This window comes from Pinus tabuliformis, chromosome 7 (genome assembly GCF_031772625.1).
Source record: "Pinus tabuliformis cultivar Carrire ecotype Pingquan chromosome 7, CPIR1, whole genome shotgun sequence".
NCBI classification, from domain to species: domain Eukaryota; kingdom Viridiplantae; phylum Streptophyta; class Pinopsida; order Pinales; family Pinaceae; genus Pinus; species Pinus tabuliformis.
In genome coordinates this window covers 1,643,602,245-1,643,624,465 of record NC_142293.1, presented here as the reverse complement: position 1 = coordinate 1,643,624,465, position 22,221 = coordinate 1,643,602,245, and the positions used below count along the sequence as shown (strand labels likewise).

General features: G+C 40.9%; 1 protein-coding gene across 1 annotated transcript in view; it reads left to right on the top strand.

Moving 5' to 3' along the window:
* IIL1 (isopropyl malate isomerase large subunit 1) overlaps positions 1 to 20,349 on the top strand; it is a 173,204-nt gene extending 152,855 nt beyond the window's left edge. The window contains exon 15 of the mRNA XM_089460207.1: positions 19,920 to 20,349. Coding sequence (XP_089316333.1) covers positions 19,920 to 20,057 — 138 coding nt within the window. The 3' untranslated portion in view covers positions 20,058 to 20,349. The remainder of the gene's footprint in view (positions 1 to 19,919) is intronic.
* Positions 20,350 to 22,221: the final 1,872 nt, after the last annotated feature.

Sequence of the window (22,221 nt, the reverse complement as noted above, 5' to 3'; positions counted from 1 at the left end):
TAAGCCGACATGACCAAGTGAACTGTTGTGTCTTCATTTTTGAGCCGACATGACTGTATTTACTTCATTTTGCTGGCTGTCTTCTTCAAGAGGATTGTGCTTGTCTTGGAGGGCTGATCTAGACACTAGATTGACTCATATACATTTCATATTTGCTCAAGAAGAGCTCTTCATGACTTTGACTTTTTAATAATAAATCCTAAGGCTCTCAATGGGAGCCACTAATAAATAAACTTCTTGCTCATGAAACCCATGCAACAAGGCATACAAAAATAATTCATTTTCTTGTTTACAAAAATCATAATTACAATGTCATGAAGACCGAACCTAGTTACACTTTCTTCAACACTCCCTCTTAACTAGGGAGGTATTCATGATGGTGCTTGGTCATTTTCAATCTAAAGAATTTCTCATAAGAAGAACCGGATTGGTAACACATTTGTATAGCATCATAGTAACCAACATTGTTTCCACAACAAGGGCTTGACTGACAACTCTATCTCTCATAAGATCAAAGCAAAATGTTGGCGAGACCAATGACTATAAACACCTTCATCATTGTCTCTCAAAGTACATACCCACTTGGGTGTTCGCTGAGTATGACCTTCTAGGACTATTCTTATCTTGGGTTCCCAAACCTCAAAGAATATCGGTCCTCTTGCCTACTCTTGTCTTGGATGCCCTACACATCCTCAAAGAGCATCGAATGCCAAATTATTACCCAATCCTCCATTCTTTCTTCCAAAGTGAAGACAAGAATGTTGGGTCTATCTCTCCCTCTCAACTGGGGAAGATATGCCCAAGCTCCCTCTGATCAGGAACTTGCCCAAGCTCCCTTTTAATCAGGAACTTGTCAGAGCTCCCTTTTAGCTAGGGACTCTTCTATACATCAACAACTTCTTCTTCATGGGTCCTTAAGTCGCTTGATCAACTTCTCTCCTTGATGTCATGAAATTCAGTTGAGCTTCTTCCTTGTAGGGCAACAACCATCGATCACTTTCCTCCGTAGTTAGTCATGCCATCCCTTTTTTCATGGAAAGTGGCCTTCTTCATATCTGGAACCTTCGTCATCTGACTACTTCTTTCTCATCATGCTTCTTCTATCCACCATATGAATGCTAGTTGTACTTGTATTCACAACTCTTGTTCGAGTAGCCCTGCATGAACTTATCCAGATATTATTCAAGAAATCAAAACATAATATTAAATCATACCTTACGAGATGGCTCTTCATCATGACATCTTCTTGTAAGTATAAACATCTTGCATACATGTTGACACATCTCCCAAAGATATCCATTGTCAAGGGTCTCCATCTTTTTCCATCAAAGTCTTCATATCTTTCTGGGAGATTTCCTAGTTAAGTCTTCTTGGTCTTTTGGATGTTGATCACCTTCATCAGGGTTGCTTATCTCACGATCTCTTCCTTCTCCACACATTCCATTCCCAGGTGCTTTCAATCAGAGTTTCTTAATTGTAGTCATATTATGTTGATTTCATCTTAGTGTGTCTTATGCCTTCCTGCATCCTTTCAGAGGAGGAGATCCTGTTTCTCTTGATCATGCTTCTTAAGCTAGAAGTAATGATCCATGTTACCTACAACCATACGACATGACATTATAAATTTAAACACAAGCATACATACCTTATTTCATCTTTAGGTCATCTAGGCTTCCTTCAACAGCTTCCTTGATTGAAGTGTCTTCAACCTCTTGATCTGCTTCTCCTCTTATGTCACCATAACATCATTCACAAATTCCACAAGTTGGAGTTTCAGATGAAACACTTGCTTCCTCTCTAGATTAGTGAACCCTCTGATGAGGATTCCATTAGAGAATCTTGAGGATCTTGTATGTCCCCATCTGGTAGATGTTTCCTTTCTGACTTGATGTATGATGAGCCTTGTCCTGGATGACTTCTTTCTTTCCTTCCATGTCCAATGAGGTTCCCAAGAGCTATATCCTTCATGTTTGACTGCCATGGATTTTGTCCTTCATGATTCCCATGGTGATGTCACGAGTTCTTGTTTCTAATGCTTCATGATGCCACAATGCATCTTATTATCTTGGTCATATCTATAACACAAGATTTAGGAGCTTATGATAGGACCCTTTTGTGAGGGATACCATCTTACTCATAGTAGATATTTGTTACTCCCTCTTTCCTTGGCCCTTTTTCTTCAGCTTCCTCCATCTTTCCGGTGATATGAGCTTCTTTCCATCATCTTTCCATAGCATTGAATCTTAGCTATACTATTTTGTCTTGCTTGAGGACCAAACTTGCCTTTCTACACATGTTTGAGTTCTTTTATCCTTCAATACTTTTGGCATCAAGTTGTCTTTCTCTATTTATCATAGAGACCATAATTTGTCGAATGAGGTAACTTTCTAATCCCATGGATATTTGTTACCTTGATTGTTAGTGCATTATGAATCAATGATGGTTATCTTCCTTCCTAGATCTTGTAGGTGGGACCTTATGAAGATATCCTACATCCTTTGATACCCTTTACTTTCATGTAGATAAGTTTTCATGTGACCTTCTTCATTGCACCTTCAGAGAATGAGTTTATCATATGCATCTCTTTGATGTCTCCAATTTTTCTATATGAGGGGATCTTTCATAAGTATCCCTTTCCATGAATTCAGAGGAGACCTTTTGATATGTTCAATGACTTCAGCTACTCAGAGGACTATGTCTGTCCTCCTTCTTTATGCAAGGAATCTTGATGACCCAACCGATTTGCAGATCTCCTTGCAAACACGAAGTCATTTAACCAAATTTGATTATAGAATGAAAAGATAGATACTTGACATGTGAAGCTGAAATCTTCACCTTGATTGTTTTGATGATGGTTGAAGAAGATGTATTAGTAGTAGTACTTCTTCTTGGATGACATTCTTGTGAATGAGAGAATCTTTCCTCAATAGAAAAGGTTGCTCCTTTTGATGAAGATGATTTTGCTGCTTCTTCAGATGATCTTCTTCTAGGGCAAGGAGATGATCCTTTCTTGAAGATGACCACGCCTTATTGGCTTCAATATGCCTTGCCTTCTTTTGTAGTGTAGATCAGGATTGCTGCTCAAGTTTCAACTTGTTCCAAATGAGGTGATCTTTGATTTTGAGGTGCTTTGAGTTACCTTGCTTTGTAGACATCTTGATGAGGGTCTTGGTGGCCTTTTTGATGATGACTGTGGAGAAACAAGCTCTTGCTGTTGTAGATTGTCTCCTTGATTATGTAGACAAAAACCCTTGTTGTTGTAGACTAATCCTTCAATCTTGACAAAGCCCTTCAACTTGCCTTGATGCCCTTCTTGAAAATTGATCCTTGTATGTCTCCTTTTGCTGCCCTTCATTTGACTTCAACACCTTAGCTCTAATACCATGTTGAAGAATCTAGGGCAATTAGAGTTATTGATATTCTTCTTTTATGATAACTATTTGTGAGGTATGTTAAATTTTCTTCTTAGCACAATCTTCATTTGTTATTATTAGAGTGTGTCTTCTTTAGTTCATCAAATAGCTACCAAAACAAAGAGACAAGAACACAAGATGTTGGCTTTCAGCCAGGGCGAAAACCTCTCACTCTTTGAGAGGAAAACCCGCACAAAATTCTTCTTATAGAGATTCCAATTGACGAATACCAAGACCATGACCATTGGTGAGAATGTTCACAATTTGCTCGTTTGTGGATATGTACTGGAGCTTCATTGCTCCCTTCTGCACCATGTCTCAGATGAAGCGATATTTGATCTCCGCCTGATCAAATAACCCTGCAAGTGGCTTTCGAAGCCAGACTATTTCCTAACTTGCGACACTGGCTGTGATATACTCCGCCCCTGTTGTACTGAGTGCGACAAAAGTCTGCTTCCTACTAAACCAAGTTATCATAGCCTATCTCAAGTTGAAGCAACACCCTAAGGTGTTCTTTCTGTCGTCTACACTCTCGACCCAATCTAAATTAGTATATCCCTGCAACCTCGCTTCACCACCTGAGACATATATTAAACCATATCCAACCATACTATGCAGGTACCTCAACACATGCTTCACGGCATGCCTCGGCTCAAACCATAAACTAGCCAGCTTCCTTCATTGGATCTATCACCACAGAAGCTTTCTGGTCACCTTGTCTGGGTTTCGCTCTGACATTGAAGCAAATCCTCCTTTGGCATTCTTGGCTGCTCCCTTTGTCATGGAAGCAAATCCTCCTTTGGCATTCCTGGCTGCTCCCTTTGTCATGGAACCAAATCCTCCTCTCACTTTTGCTCCCTCTGTTATGATCAATACATCACTGTCAACAACCATGAAGTAAAGGTCTAGATCTGCAACACACTTGGTGAAGCCCAAACTCATCAAGTATCCATTGATCTTGGAATACCATGTCCTGGGTGCCTGTTTGTGTCCATACAATGCCTTCTTCAGTCTGCAGACATGGGACTCCTTCCCATGTACCTCAAAGCTCTAAGGTTTTCTCTATGTACACTTCCTCTTCAATCACAACATTGAGGAACACAGTGTTTACATCCAACTGATGTATCTTCCAACCCTTAACTGAAGCAAGAGAAACAATTCTGATAGAAGTGATAGAAGGGTACTTGGTGACTGGAGCAAACATCTCCTCATAGTTCAATCCCTCTTTTTGGGAGAACCTTCTTGCCATGAACCTTGCTTTGTACTTCTCGATGTTGTCATCTATTGGAAGTCACCACATACTTCCTTTTTGGTCTCGAAACTATCTCTCACACATCATTTTGATGGCATCTGTCCAAACTTGTTGGCTTGCTTCCTCCTCATAATTGGACGAATTAGAATCAATGATGTGGTTCATCAATGGCATATAACTCGAGAACCTTTGTGGTCATTGACTCTTGTTAATTTTAGGTAACAATGGTATGTTCTATGCTTAGAGCAATTTTACTTCAATTTCTTTACTAGCCCAATATCAATATCCAGTTCAGCAATCACCAATGTTTTTAAAACCGGAACCGGTGATCGGACCGTTCCACCTAATGAACGGGTTTACCGACCGGAACCGGTCTAACCGGGACTGGTTTGGTCTAAACGAACCGGTTTTAAAAAAATACATTAAATAATTAATTTTTAATGAAACAAAACTATTTTTAAGATGTAAAACCATGATTCCAAGCCAATAGAGACAAAATATGCAAAGTTTGCTCATTTATATACGATGTAAAGGTGAATATATCAAAATGGCACCGAGTACAATACATATCATCGACAAAATAGCGAAATACATAAGAAATGAGGCTCTAAATGGCCTATAAAGTCAAGAAACAATGCTGCAAGCTATGAGGCCATTGGCCTACTACAAGTCTACAGTGTACACATGATCAATCATCAAGTCCATCACCACTACTAGACACAGGATCATCATCAGGAGCTACATAGACATCATCTGGTTCAGAGTCTGAGGATGCCTCAGCCTGATCTGCAACCTCAGTATCAATGCCACCAATGACAATAGAAGTGGACCTAATGGAAGCACGAGTTTGTCGACCTGCACAACTAGTGCCTTCCATTGGTTCCTTGCCTTTCCTTGATGCAGCTACTGATCATGGTTCTGATGCCGCCACATCATCTGCCTCATCCCCCGCTAAAGCCATGTCGATATCAAAATCAGCCTCAAACACAGGATCTTCAGTCTCCTCCACCCATTCTGATGTTGGATCAATATCGTCCAACACAATGGGATCTAGATCAGGTGATTTGCTCATCATTTGGTTCCTCCTTAGTCGAAGGTTGTATTGCACAAAAACAAGATCATTTAACTGTTTTTGTTCCAAACGGTTTCTCTTCTTCGTGTGTATGCGCTCAAAAACAGACCAATTGCGCTCACAACCTGAAGCACTGCAAGTTTGACTGAGGACTCTAATTGCAAACCTTTGCAATTGAGGACACTGGCCACCAAATGACTCCCACCAATGTGCAATTTAATACCCCTTGGGATTGCCCAATCAGCCAATATAATAATTCCTAAATGTGCCAAATTAAACTTTTGCAATAATCAAAATGCTCATTGAAGCCTTCTGTCAAACACTTATCATACATCCAACCACTACATGGTCCATTAACTCATTGAAACAATTCATCAAACAGTTTATTAACAGCCATTTTGACAAACAGATTATTCAAACAGTTTGCCTATAGATAAAAGGGCAGCACTATTTTGACAAATATTTTGCATGCAAGTTAAATAGAAAACCTCAGCATCATATGCACAACATATTAAGCATGTGCAACTCACCACTTATTTATTAAAAACTGAAGGAAAGATTCTCATGTCAAATCTGGTTACAAAATATCATGGAAACCTGAGAATGTTTGCCTGTAGAAAATAGGGATTACTGAGTTTGATTGCTGTCTCTGCACAAGAAGATTTGGCGCCCAGAGCTGAGGTATTCTGCCTCCAATTCCTTGAAGTCTTTTTATTACCCTGTTGCCAATGATAAACCATTCCACTGCCTAGCAAACAAAGCAACTTGGCCTGGTGGATTATGTGAATTTTGGGCTGCTTAAACATATATTTGTCTTGTCGTGGCTATGGCACAAGGTGGCTGTAGTTTAAATACAGAGAATGCTGCTATTTAGTAAGTCTGCTTGCAGAGAGAACTCTGCTATCTAGGAGTGATTTTCCTTGCATTACAGAAGTTACCCTTTTAATAAATTGATCTCCAAGATAACCAGCGCTACTTCCTTCAAAATATGGCACCTTAGTCTCTATCATATGACAGATTTAATGGCCAGAAATAAGTTTTTGCATGATTCGGTGGGCATGCCAAAAACCAGCCGGTTTAGGATGGAACCGGCCGGTTTGGTTCCGTCCTAAACCGGCCGGTTTTCACCGGTTAGGGCCCAAAAAACGGCGAAAGGCAAGGTCTAACCGGGTTTTTTGGCCGGTTCGGACCGGCCAGCTTGCTAACCGGCCGGTTTGACCGGTAACCGGTTTTTCAAAACGGTTTTTAAAACACTGGCAATCACATCATCATGATATTAAAATGTAGATAGAACATAAACAACAACAGTAGAAGAGAAGCCAACACAAGAGGACACAAGATATGGCACTAGCCAGGGACAAACCCCAATGTGGGGAAACTCTTAATCAATTCTTCTTATAATTCTTCAAAATTTCAGCAGAGAGAGAGAGAGAGTACAATTTACAATATTCACTTGCTCAATTTGATCAGTCAAAACAATAGAAACAAAAACAAAAATTGACCTCCAAAACAACTCGGTCAACCTTGGTCAGCTCGGCCTCCAACAACAAGATAATGCAACCCAGAATAGTCTAAAATTAACTAGTCAAACTTGATCAACAAAAGTCAATGCAACAACCAAAACTAGGGTAGTCAACGCATGGGTCAAACTGCCTCGGATTTTGTGCCCAGAATTGTGGCATGCCCAAACAGAAGTCTCCCTCACAAAACCTAAGTCAACGTTGGTCAAAGTCGGCCTCTTGAAATTTCAGTCCCCTGAAATTTCGGTCAAATTTGATCAATGCAACAACTAGAAAATTAGACCTTCCTTTACATGTGTGGAGAGGGAGAGAAGCCCATAAATCTTTACCCAATCAAGATGGGAGAGAGAAAGATGAATGAGAGATGCCAAATTGAGGAGGAGGCACCTTGTATGTATATGCAACATTGAAGGCTGGAGGAGGCTAATTTGATGGCTGGCCAACCCTGACAATTTGTTCATAATCAAAATAAATTCATAACTTCATTTGTACATGTTAGAATGGGATGATCTTTAGATCAATCCTACACCTCTCGGAAAGAGGAATCCAAGAAAAATATTAGCTGGCTCATAAGAGCTGTCTAAAGTGATGTTTGGCCCTAGTTGCTAAATTTGACACTCCCTCTCAACTAGGGAGAACATCACCTGCCAAACTGTTTGACAATCTGTACCATCCCTGTCACTACTCTGCTCTGCTCTGCTGAACCATGAAGATAGAAGAAATGATCGAGAATGTATCATACGATTCTCCACTGACCCAAAGTCAGTCTCCAATAATAGAGTGTGTTATACCACTCTTAACTGACCTGAAGTCAATTTCCATTGATCCCAGATCAATATCAACATCCTAGCATAAGGAGTATGGTAGTAAACGATGCGTCCATTGGTAGTACTATGGTTCCTATCCTCATTTCCCTACTCATTGGCCAGATCAGAGGTACTTCCCATGAGTCCTAGACTGCATGGTAGGATGTGCTGACAGGAGAAGGTGAACTGCTCATCCTACTCATGCCATAGGAGAAGGTGAACCACTCATCCTATGCATATGCCACCATGGGGTATCACCGGGGAAGGTGAAACACTCACCCTATACATCGCACACCATTAGGGGAAGGTGAGCCACTCACCCTATGGTCGCTCATCGCTCCAAGAAGTACCCCAAGCCCCCCGGAGCTCCCAAAGCTCAACATCTATCTCATATGGGACCCTCATAAGAGGGTCTCTCCATGACTCCAAGTTGTTCATGGAAGGTCAACAATTTGACCTTTCCCAGGGGTTCCGTAAGAATATTGATGACCTGATCATCAGTCCCAATGTGTTGGAGCCAATGTGTTGTACCATATCCTGGATATAGTGGTACCTGATATCAATATGCTCGGAGCGATCATGAAACATGAGATTCTCCGAAAGACGAATCCTAGTCTCGTTTATTTCACCTACTTGTTTTATTATTTAACAAGTTATTTCACCATATAAATATTGAAAATAAACACAAATGCAATCTCAACCATCTACAGATCATCAACTGAAAATAACAAACAAACACACAAGGGACACCGTTATTTTTGGACAATCGTCCCTGAAAAAACCCGACTTGGGAAAACTGGTGAACTAGTTCTGAGGGTTTTATTATTAAGCAACTTTCTTGAGTACAACTAGGGTGCCAAACTGGCTCACCCAACAAAGAAATCAATCTGGCAGTAACACCTCTCTTCGGAAGTAGATATTCAACAAGTCTGCTCCACGAAAATCTCTCTGACGCTTCTCTGAATATCAACGTCAGCTCTCCTGGCCTTTGCGTCACTCAGAAGCCCCCTGCGTTAGCCTTCTGCTGCTCTGCGTTTGCTCTTTGCCCCCTGTGCCACCCACACAGGCCCTGCTAGCCTCTGCACAGTCACTCTGGCCCTTTCCGTGGCTCCTGCTGGCTCTGCGTAGCCTCCTTTGCCTCTGCGTTGGTCCTTCAGCACTATCTCTACTTGTCTACTATGCACTCACTACCCCTCGCTGCAACTCTGATCACTTGTTCGATTTCTCTCAGTAAACCCCGCTCCAGAAAATCGAACTGACTGATCAATCTTGATGTATCTCCTACTGACCCTCAAGCCTCCTATTATACTTTTTTTGTTGAGTCTTCAACGACCGAGATTAAATATCTAATCAACAGCTTAAGATTAGATTTGGCTTGATCCATGTCTTTTAGAACATTCTCACCCAGTTTTATATTAATACCCATTAATATTTTTATTTTCCTAAGTTTAGACTTAGAAACCTATTAAAATTATTAATTATCTTAATATCTCTCTAACCGGGTGGAATTTCCCCAAACCATTTCTGGGCCTTGGAGATCTCATGTGCTTTAGCCTCTCCACCAATTTTCATGGCTAGAGCACATTCGATGCTAGCCCAAATCAACACTCCCTCTTAGCGAGGAATTTGCTCTAGTAATGCTCCACTATTGAACATCACCCTGGTCATTCGACACCGCTACCTGTGCTGATGCTTGGTTTGCTGTCCAACATCCTTTGCACTTCCTATACTGCTGCCCATTGCTCTGCCACTGCCACTGCTACATCTGTACTACAGCTCCCTCTGCATCCGTGCTACTGCTGGTCCTTCCTCCCAACACTGCATCTGCACTGCAGCTCTCTCTCATCATGCTGCATCGTGCTGCCCATAGCACTACCACTGCTAATTGCTGCATTGCAACTCAGTTACTGAGAAGTAAGTAATTGATCTACCCAACTACTGACATCCTCGCCAGGCTAGAAGCTCTCCTGATGTTGAAGCTCCCTCTATTGCCTTTGCACTGCTGCAACAACTCTGTGCCTCGCACTGCTGCAAACACCTCTGTGCCTTTCTGCACTGCTGCAACCTCTTCTGTGCCTCTCGCACTGTTGCAACCCCTATTGCGTTGCTACAGATCCCTGCACTCTAGCACTGTTCTGCCGCTCCATCCGCATCTTGCTTCTACCGACATCCGTCATCTTGCTACTGTCACTCGGGGTTCCTGTAGCCAAATATGATCCAAGAGTTTGGGTACCTCAAGGATCCTACCCCACATCTTCTGTAGTCCTACTAACTACAGCTCGATGTCACCCCACCTCTTCTCTAGAGGTGCATGAGCACTCATGGCACAGTTGTCATCCGTCTTGACTTCTTTCTCCGCCTTAGTCGGAGCTGCCTTGGAGTCAGAAGCCTCTCCCTTATTCTTCTTCTTGGGACACTGGGTTGCATAATGACCCAGCTCCCCACAATGGAAGCACTTTATCTTGGAGATGTCCTTCTTCTTCCTCTTCCCCTGTTGTCCTGCAGATGCCAGAGCCGCATCCTCCTCCTCTTTCTTGATTCGACCTCCTTTGTTGCTACTTCCCACCTTGGTCAGCTGTCTTATCCCTTCTTGGCAAAGAACTACCCGCATCTCTTCCTATCCTGGAAGATTAGCTCTGCCCAAAATGCTTTGGACAAATGTCTCCCACTCCTCGAAGACTGCATTCAGGGCGGTCCACACCATGAACTCCTGATCTGGCGTGGCCCCTATGGAAGTAAGTTGTTCTCGAATCTCCTGCAACCTGCTGAGGTATACATCTATCTGCTCCCGCTTCTGCATCTGATATGACCACAACTGATTCTCCAATAGCATCTTCCTTTGCATGAAAGTGCCTTGATACAATGTCGTTAGGGTATCCCACATCTCCTTTGCTGTGTTCTTCTTGGCAATATGCTAAACTACATGATCCTTGACCCCATCAAGGATTATGCACTTTGCTTTGGCCATTGCATCCTCATACCTTTCGTTATCAACTCGGTTGACTAGGATAGCCATGGTTCTCAAGGCGAAGCCCTTGATGCGATGTCTATCCAGAACATACAGGATCATGGCCTTCCAGATGACAAAGTTGGATGCCCCGTCAACCTGTCCTGATCTCTCAATCCGTTCATTGCCATCCCCGCTTTTCTCATATACTCCCTCTAAGTCTCGACTTCCTTCCTGGAAGTTTTCTCCTAGACTCCCTCTGAGTCTCAATTTCCCTTCTAGAAATCCTCTCGTAAACTCCCTCTGAGTCTCGATTTCCCTTTTGGACATCCTCTTGCCAATTGTTGAGTCGCTCCTCTTCGATCCCCTTTGCTCCTGCAACACTGATCTGGATTTCTTGGCTAGAAGTCCGCCTAGGTAGTGGCTCCCTCTACCTTGGTTTTGTCCCGTTAGGTACTGTTCTGCTTCGACAACAACAACACCCTCCTAGCTTCACAATCCACAATCTGCCCACAGCTCCCTAGGCCCCAACAATTGAAAAAACTGAGCCTCTTAGCTCCGCGCAATCTCGGCAAGGTTGAATCGCTCCTTTGGCCAACTATGTCAAGCCTACCTGACCGAGTAGGATGACGTGGCTCTTCATGAGCCTCTTCTGCCTTTCACTGCTTCTGCGCTGGCCCTCTCTGGCTCAAATTGATGATGCAGGGCCTCTGCGTCACTCCTCTGCTGCTTTCTACTTGGGAACAACTTCTGTCTCTTGGGACAACTGTTTCTGCTGCAAATTTTCTAATTTCAACTGGTACCTTCAACTCTCCTGTGATCTACAACCCTCTGATACCATGTTGAAATTTCCAAGTCTAACCTGTTAGAAATTCTCCCTGCACTACTTGGTTTATTTCACCTACTTGTTTTATTCTTTAACAAGTTATTTAACCATATAAATACTGAAAATAAACACAAATGCAGTCTCAACCATCTACAGATCATCAACTAAAAATAACAAATAAACACACAAGGGACACCGTTATTTTTGGACAATTGTCCTCGACAAAATCCAACTTGGGAAAACTGATGCAACAATTTTGACGGTCTTATTATTAAGCAACTTTCTTGAATACAACTATGGTGCCAAACTGGCTCACCCAATAGAGAAATCAATCTGGCAGTAATACCTCTCTTCGAAAGCAGATATTCAGCAGGTCTGCTCCACGAAAATCTCTCCTACGCTTCTCTGAAGCTCTGCGTCAGCCCTCCTGGCCTCTGTGTCACTCAGAAGCCCCCTGCATCAGCCTTTTGCTGCTTTGCGCTAGCTCTCTGGCTCTTTGCGTCACCCATGCATGCCCTTCTAGCCTTTGTGCAGTCAATTAGACCCTCTGCGTGGCTCCTGCTAGCTCTGCGTAGCCTCGTCTGCCTCTGTGCTGGTCCTTCGGCACTATCTGCCTCTCTGTTATGCTCTCACTGCAACTCTGATCACTTGTTCGATTTCTCTCTGCAAACCCTGCTCCAGAAAATCAAACTGATTGATAAATCTTGGTGTATCTCCAACTGACCCTCAATTCTCCTCTTATACCTTTTATGTTGAGTCTTCAACGATCGAGTTATTAATACCCATTAATATTTTTATTTTCCTAAGTTTAGACTTAGGAACCCATTAAAAATATTAATTATTTTAATATCTCTCTAATCGGGTGGAATTTCCCCAAACCATTTATGGGTCTTGGAGATCTCATGTGCTTTAGCCTCTTCACCAATTTTCATGGCTAGAGCACATCTGATGCTACCCCAAATCAACACACATGTCCAAACAACTCACTAAAGAGCTTCCTCAACCAAACAACTTCACAGGAGGCCAAACTAGCAGCAATATATTCAGCGTTAGCGGTGCTCAAGACAACCGAGTTCTGCTTCCTTCTCATCCATGATATCAAAGCAAAACCTAGAGAGAAGCAACATCTAGATGTGCTTTTATGACCCCCGACACTGCCAGCCCGATTTGCATCAGAGTAACCATGGAGCCTCACATTCCCCACAGTGTATCTCAATCCATAAGTGATTGTGCCCCGAAGATATCTCAAGAGATTCTTGTCAGCAATCCAATGTATGTTATGAGGCATGACCATAAACTGGCTCAATGTATTCACTGCAAAACATATGTCCGAACATGAATTCACCAAGAACATCGGGCCCCCATGAGTTGGCGATACTCAGAAGGATTTCCCAAATCAGGCCCAACAACACTTTCACATAACTTCTTGAAGTTAAGTTCTATCGGAGTAGTCATGGACTTGCAGTCCACCATCCCACATCTTTCAAGAATCTTCACAATATATTTTCCTAGGGAAGGGAACATCTCACCTGGCTTTTGGTAGACCTCCAACCCTAGGAAGTAATGCATCGGTCCTAGGTCCATCTCGAATTCGGAAGCCAACTCTCTCTTACATTGATGAATAAGAGGGTCTGTACCTATCGGAAAGAGATCGTCCACATAGAGTACCAAGATGAGAGGTCTATCATTCTCAACCTTAAAGGTTCAGATCAACTTCACTTCTTGTAAATCCCAACTTCACTAGATAGTTATCGATCCTCTCATACCAAGCTCAGGGTGCTTGCTTCAATCCATAGAGGGCTTGCTTCAACTTGCATACATGTGTTTAATGATATTGAACTTCAAATCCCTAAGGTTGTTCTACATAGACTTCCTCCTTAAGTGAACCATGCAAGAAGGTAGTCTTGACATCCATCTGGTGAAGATTCCATCCTTGCGAGGCAACAAGGGCTATAATTGAACGGATGGTGGTGTAGTGGGCAACCGGTGCAAATATCTCATCATAATCTACACCTTCCTTTTGAGAGAAGCCTCGAGCAACGAATTTGGCCTTGAACTTTTCAACACTTCCATCAACTCCATGCTTGATCTTGAAGAGCCATTTCGAGGTGACAACGGATTTGTCCTTGGGTCTAGGGACCACATCCCAGACATCATTCTTCATAATTGACTCATACTCTTCGTTCATTGCATCCTTCCAAACCTGGTGTTTGGCAGCTTCTTTGAATGTGCAAGGCTCAGATTGAACAATGGTGCTCATAGCAGTTAAGTACCCTTGGTACCTATTCAGCTTCTTACTTTCACGAAATATCCCCCTAGGTGCAACATGTCTCTCGGCATCTTTGAGAGTCTCCCTAACCCATGAGGGTCTCCTTTCGAGGAGGGCTCATGAGGGGGTGGATCTATGGAATCGATTGGTCCTTCAGCATCAGGCATCTACTCATCTTGCAATTCTCCCTGTTTTTCGAAATCTACTTCTTTTGTCCTTGCTTGGAAGAGGAAGGTTACTAATCTTCCCAAGGGCAATATCCTCATCGAAAGTGACATCATGACTTATCTCCACTTTTGTTTGACCAGACACAGAGATTCTATATGCCTTAGAAGTTTCACTGTAGCGCAAAAATGTTCCTTTCTTCCTGGAAGCATCCAATTTGCTTCTTTTTTCTTTCAGCACATGAAAATATAGAAGGCTACCGAAAATTCTAAAGTGAGAAACATCAGGTTTCTTACCGGTGTAAACTTCTTCGAGAGTTTTGGAGTCCAACACTTGACGAGGGCATCTATTTTGAACATACACGACAGTGTTTGCAACTTCGGTCCATAAGAAAATCGGAAGGCTTTAATCATGAAGCATGGCATGAGTGGCTTCTACGATAGAACGGTTCTTCCTTTCAGCAACACCATTTTGCTTAGGAGTATATGCGGTAGTAGTCTCCCTCTTAATTCCAGCTTCTCTACAATAATCTTTGAACTCATTTGATTCGTATTCGTTTCCATTATCGGTCCTCAATATTTTGATTTTCTTCCCAGTTTGAATTTCGACCAAAGCTTTGAAAGAACGGAATCATGAGAATACTTCATCCTTCTTCTTCAAGAAATATATCCAAGCCTTGCGAGAGAAATCATCTATAAAGGTTGCATAATATAAGTATCCTCCCAATGAATTCATGGGCATTGCACAAGATAGATCAGAATGAACCAATTGCAAAATGTTTGTGGTCTTGCTATCACTTGAGGGGAATGGTCCCCTTATATGTTTTTCCTCATCACATCCCTGACATACACCCTCATGCTCTATTTTGAATTCGAGCATACCTGTAACCATCTTCCTTGCATCGGGTAGAGCCTTATAGTGAAGATGAGCAAACCTCTGGTACCATAGTTAGGATTGAAGAGATGTGTCGCAAGATATAGCTCCCAGTGGACTTCCTCCAACATGATATAAACTGTCAACCCTGAATCCAAGAGTAAATTCTTCTTTGAAATTTCTTTTCCATACACGTACCTTTCCATCGATGAATGCCACCTTGAATCCTTTGTCTTCCATCGCTGAGATAGACAAAAGATTCTTCTTTAGATCACAGACATATAGTACTTCTTGAAGATGAACAATGTTACCTTGATTCAATTGAAGGGTAACATTCCCAACTCCCTTCACAGGATAGGCGACATTGTCTCCAATGATAATTTCCAAATTTGTATCCTTCTCTATCAAATTTGAAAGAGATTTCCTTGTACCTGGTGGAGTGCCTTGAGACACCACTATCAATCAACCAATTTCCCAAAGTATCCGGAGGAGAGGCAATAGAGAGTGAAAATATAAGATAAAATTCCTTTTGCTTAGAATTTACAACATTTGACTCATCATACCTGGAGTTTCTTGTTCTTTTAGAAGCTCGATCATTTTCAAATTGAGTAGTGGAAGCATTTCTTTTCCCTTTGTTGTTGAACTTTCCATTCCTTTGATTGTTGATGTTGTCCTTGGAATGATTGTGATCATCATCATGAGATGTGTCCCTTCTATTTGGACACTTCCTGGCATAGTGACCAAACTTGTTGCAAACGAAGCATCTTCCCTTCTTTCTATTTTTGAATCTCGGTCTTCCTTGACTTTGCTTCTTTGAATCTACATTGTTCTGCTTCTTGGCATGAGCGGAGAATGCGGTAGGATTATTTCTATTCGAGGGCATCTCCAATTCCATCATCCTTGCTTCTTCTTGAGAACATCTAGTCAACAATCCTTCAAAATGTGGAATTTTGTCATTATTGAGAATAATAGTGTTGAACACATGCCATTCGGGAGGAAGACCTCCAAGGGCACTGAGAGTGAGCTCCCTGTCAGCAATAACTTCACCAATCGAAACAAGATCATTTTTGATCTCAGTAATCCTCATGAAGTAGGATTGAATATCCTCACCTTTTCCCTTCTTTATATCCTTCAACTTGTTCTTGAGGAAAATAATTTGATTTGCATTGCTAGATTTGAACATGCCAACCAACCTGTCATATATCTCCTTTGATGTGTTCAAATCGGAAATGTAAGCAACTAAATGCATATGAATAGAATCCCTGATGATCTTCTTGGCTTTGACTTCACCTTTCTTGTATTTGGTTTTAGTAGCAACCGGTGCATTAGAAGGAAGTTCTGAAATCTTTTCTTGCACATAATCCATCACATCTTGTTCTTCTATTCTCAAATCAAGAGACATCTTCCATGCATGATAATCAGACTTATCATGAAGCTTATCATCAGACTTGAAGTAGGATGTGGAAGCCATTGAATCTTCTCTTTGATCAGTGATTGCTCCTCTTGGCGATAGCTCTTCTCACTCTTGCTTGGGCTTTGTCTTCACCTCAACTCCGATCCCATGTTAATTTTAGGATAACAGTGGTATGTTCTATGCTTAGAGCAATTTTACTTCAATTTATTTATTAGTCCAATATCAATATCCAGTTCAGCAATCACATCATCATGATAGTAAAATGCAGATATAATATAAACAACAACTGTAGAAGACAAGCCAACACAAGAGGACACAAGATATGGCACCAACCAGGGACAAACCTCAATGTGGGGAGACCTTTGATCAATTCTTCTTATAATTCTTCAAAAGTTCAGCAGATAGAGAGAGAGAGAGTACAATTTACAATATTCACTTGCCCAATATGATCAATCAAAGCAACAGAAACATAAACAAAAATTAACCTCCAAAACAGCTCGAACCTTGGTCAACTCGGCCTCTAACAACAAGATATTGCAGCCCAGAACAGTCTGAAATTAACCAGTCAAACCTGGTCAACTGAAGTTGACGTAGCAACCAGAACTAGGGTAGTCAACATCGATCAACACAAGGGTCAAACTGCCTCATTTTTTGTGCCCAGAACTGCAGCCTGCCCAAACAAAAGTCTCCCTCACAAAACTGAAGTCAACGCTGGTCAAAGTCCATCTCCTGAAATTTCGGTCAAATCTAGTCAACACAACAGCTAGAAAATCAGACCTTCCTTTGCACATGTGGAGAGAGAGAGAAGCCCATAAATCTGTACCCAATCAAGATGAGAGAGAGAAAGATGAATGAGAGATGCCAAAATGAGGAGGCACCTTGTATTTATATGCAATGTTGAAGGCTGTAGGAGGCTAATTTGATGGCTGGCCGACCTTGACAATTTGTCCATAATCAAAATAAATTCATAACTTCATTTGTACATGTTAGAATGGGATGATATTTAGATCAATCCTACACTTCTCGGAAAGAAGAATCCAAGAAAAATATCAACTGCCTCATAAGAACTGTCCAAAGTGATGTTTGACATGCTCAGCTCTGCATCGTGCAAAGTGTCACGAAGCCAAGCTGGCCTCTTCCGGTCATGACAACATCTTTAAGTGGGTCCATTGGATCTGCTGGCTCTACCAACTCCTCTTGATAGTCTGAAGAATGAATAAGTGGATTAGAGGGATCTGTACTTGCATCCTTCGGAGACTCTTGCTCCTCACTATCAATTTCCATGTGGGACTCTCTAGACTCCCTGAAGGCTACTTCCTCATCAAAAGTTACATCCCGACTAACCTCGATCTAACATTGTCCTGCAATGTAGATGAGAAAATCTCCAATGCCATAACTCACATACACTAATACCAATGCCTAGGCTGGTCATTCTATCAGTCTGTATAGCCCTCCCTCTCAAACACCAATCACTTCTGCCGAGTCTATACTTGAGCCCTTAGGCCATACAAGACCCTGACCATCAATGGATGCAACTCTGTAACCTCTATCCTCCAATCCTGAGACAGAGGATAGGTTCTTCTTAAATCTTGGTACAAACAAGACATCTTTCATGTGTCAAGAATCTCTAGTCTGTAGCTAAAACGAAATTGACACAACTCCTTTCACAGCATACTTGGCATTATCTCCAAGTTCTAATTGCAATGCTGAATCCCTCTCTTGAGAGAGAATTTTGAAAACCAGTCATATGCCTAGAAGCACCATTGTCCACCAACCAAACATCACTGTTATAGGTAATAGAGAGACAAAGAAGTATTCCTTTGATTTCTTTTGCTTGGCTCTCTCCCCAACTCTCTTTGGCTCTGGAATAACTTCCACATGATCCTTAAGCTCATTTTCTTCCAATGCAAAGAGTATCCTGGTCCTCCAAAATCTGAAATTGATAGCACCATCCAACCTATCTTCCACTTTAAGTCTTGGGACCATTTTGATAAGAGATCTAAAATCCAATCAAGCTGTTGAATATAGTCTCTTAGGCTGACTTCAATGGTTGCTCTTTCAACAAAGCTCTAATAGCATGTTGATTTTTCTACAAGATGTACCGTAGAGTATGTTTTTTCTGCCAGATAATTACTTCTTAATGATTTTCAACCAATACTTATACTACTATCATTGAATAATTACACTTATGACAATCTCAATAGTAAATGCAGCAGAAATAGTAAAGATCATAGAAAGACAGCCATGCACAATAGAGAACAAATTTTACCTTGGAAACCCCAACTTTGGGAGAAAACCCAACAATTTTTTTAGGAGAAATTATCCTTCAGCAAGGTTTCAGCAATTTGTCTTAGAAATCTGTGGCAATATCAAAGTCAAAATACCAGTCAAATCTGGTCAAACTCATGCTAGACAATCTTGGTCAAATGTCACAGAAATCACTTTTGAACTGTGGTCAAACTAGTCAAACTCCGTGGTCAAACTACAGCCAAAATCTGCGGTCAACTGCAGCCCTGCGGTCAGTTGTGGCCCTGTGGTCAACACCCAATCAAACTAGGTCCAAAAACAGAGGTCAACTTGCTGGTCAAAACTCACCCTTCTTCTCACAAATGTGACTGTCCAAGAGAGATAAGAATAATGGAGAAAACATGCTCTCCGTTGATCTTGAAATGAGGCATCACAATGTCTATTTATACAAATCGAATGAGTGTGATAACTCAAGGACACGTCCCTTCACTGGCTTGGGCCAACCTGACTTTCCTGGGCCGACTTGATTAATAGAACAATTTTTTTTATATAATTTTTCGAGGCTGACTTGAAGACCATTTAGCAAAGCAGGAATACCTCCCGATGCTATACAAAAATCAACAGGCTGGTGTGTGTATAATGGGTCCTCTGTCCTATTCTGGGGTCACCGTGTCTTGTGCTAGACACTAGTATTTCCGTATCCTCCATGTCCTGTATCATTATGTAAGGTGACTTAGCGTATTACATTGTTAGGGAGAGGATTTGAAATTTACAGTTAAGTAGAAATGGTTATCACATAGTGGACACTTTAAAGGTTTGGTCTTTGCAGGAGAAAATAATATATACTTGAGTTGTTTTGTATTTAAAGTTATGAGTTGAGATGGAGTCAATATTTCTTTATCTCTCTCTGGGGTCTGCCATGTTTCTTTAAAGTTAAAAATAGACAATGTTACCTTTTCTGGTTAAAAGCATAACATAGGTTTATTGTAGAAGTTTGGACATAATTTCTGTATATTTTCTTAGTTTTCAGGTGCTTTCTTTGTGGTTGCAACATGCCTGTAAGAATTAAAAGGCCTTATTTTATACATTCTAAGTCTTTTTGATGATGTTCCCAGGTATGCGTTTCAACTACAAATAGGAACTTTCCTGGGAGAATGGGTCATAAAGAAGGTCAAATTTATTTGGCTTCTCCTTATACGGCAGCAGCATCAGCTCTCACTGGATTTGTTACTGATCCAAGAGATTTTTTGTGATGTAATAAAAAATGCAACGCAATTATTTGAGATGAAGTGAAATGATTCTGCATGAAAATAACTACATTTTTATGATTTCTTGAATTCCATGAGAAGTGCATCAACAATGCTTTCAGTATATTGTTTTAGATGGAAGAGTCGGCTTAAAAAAGGCTTTAGATATAACTTTAGTATTTGAGGCTTGATTTCACTTGGGGAACTAACAACGTTTCTTTTATTATTGTCTCCAATTTGGCCATTGATCACGATATTGTGGATTTTGCTTGTGATTATTAATAATCTTCTTTTTTTTTGTTCTGGCTTGGGATTTTGTAGAACTAATCATAGACTTTACATGGATATGTATTTAAGTTTGGCATGCATTTTGTTTTATTCAATTTTACATACAAAGAATCTGAGAAGTTATTTAGCCCTTTTCATTTCTATTACCTTGCAAAATCGATGTATGTTTTCAACATCGGATTTGAAGTTTGTTTTCTTCGAATTTTCAATTGGTAGAGTAGGTTATTTTTGATGACTTCATATGTTGGTTTTTTAATATCTACTCATTGCACGAAACATAAATATCCAGGGGGATCTCAAAACTTCAACCATGCTTCTATAAATTACTATGTTGGAGCTATTCAATTTAGTCACGTTTTTGGGTACAAAGTGTTGAAGAAAAGTGTAACTAGGTTCGGTATTTGTCAATGTAATTTTGATCTTTGTACTTGTCAAGAAAAAGAAATATTATTTTGTAAAATGTATGAATGAGTTTTTTGCTCATTCCATAGGTTTAGGAAAGTCAAAGAGTCAAAATCATGTTAAAGAGCTCTTCTTGAGCATTTATGTAATGTACATGGGTCAACCTAGTGTCAAGTAGCCCTCGAAGACAAGCACCATCCTCTAAAGAAGAAGTCTGCCTTCAAAAATGATGTGAAAGTCAGCGAGTCGGCCTATAGATGACAAGTCAGTTCAGAGAATAAGTCACAACGATTCACCATGACATGTTGGCTTAAATAGGTGGGTCAAATCACTATAAATTGGCATGTGAACTCAGAGTCAAAGCAAGAAAGGTTTAGATACAATTCTGAAGCTTCAATGACACAGTAGATAAAGAAATCTCACATGAAGACAAGGTTACAATGCTTCAATGGAAGAAGGATTCTTCGATCTTCGATGAGTATAACAATATCACACAAACACGATCTTGATGCTCTGTCTCAGTGAAGGAGGAACACACTTTGTCTCGACAACCTTATCTCCACGCAAATGTTGTCTTGGCATCCCTATATCAATACTCTGTCTCGGTAGATGCTTTGTCTCCACGATGATAATAATCTTAGGATCAAAGTCACTGCACACCTGTGATAAAGGATCACGTGACATCTCAATCACTGTCTCTTGATCGTTGTGAAACACACTCTTGCAAATTCAGAACACAGTCACAATTGAACGCAGTCTTTGCCTCGGTACACAGTGACGACATAACGATGATGGTCACGAAGATAGATAGACCCAACATTATTATAAAGTCTAAGATCTCAATGATATGTTAACAACCTCGACATATTAAAAGAAGTAATTATCTCGGTGCAAACATACTTTGTCTCGACATATGGAATGAAGTCATGATCTCGGTGCAAGCGTACTCTGTCTCAAAATATTGAAGATGAACTAAACGAAGTCATAATCTCGGTGTGGGTATTGATCACGAAAGGATCTCATTGCAACTATCATAGATATATTTATATATTTCTCAATATTGAGATTTCTTAGTATTAATGATGATTTCAGAACAAGAAAAAGATCTTAGTAAAGATGTGAACAAAAGAACAACAATAATGACCTCGTTATGAATATCTTAGTAAAGGTGCAACAATGGTGTTGCAGCAGTAACAAAGATCTCAATGGTGCAGTGAAAATGAAGATCTCAGCAACGACTAAGAAAAGGATGGATGTCTTGGTCTTGGCGAGGCTCAACTAGGTCTAGGGTCATGGTCATGGTCGTCAATTGGAATCTCTATAAGAAGAATTATGTGTGTGTTTTCCTCTCCAAGAGGGAGAGGTTTTGGCCCTCGTAGAATGCCAACCTCTTGTGTCCTTGTCTCTTTGTTTTGGTAGCTATTTGATGAAATAAGAAACACACTCTAATAATGTCAACGAGAAGATTGTGCTTATAAGA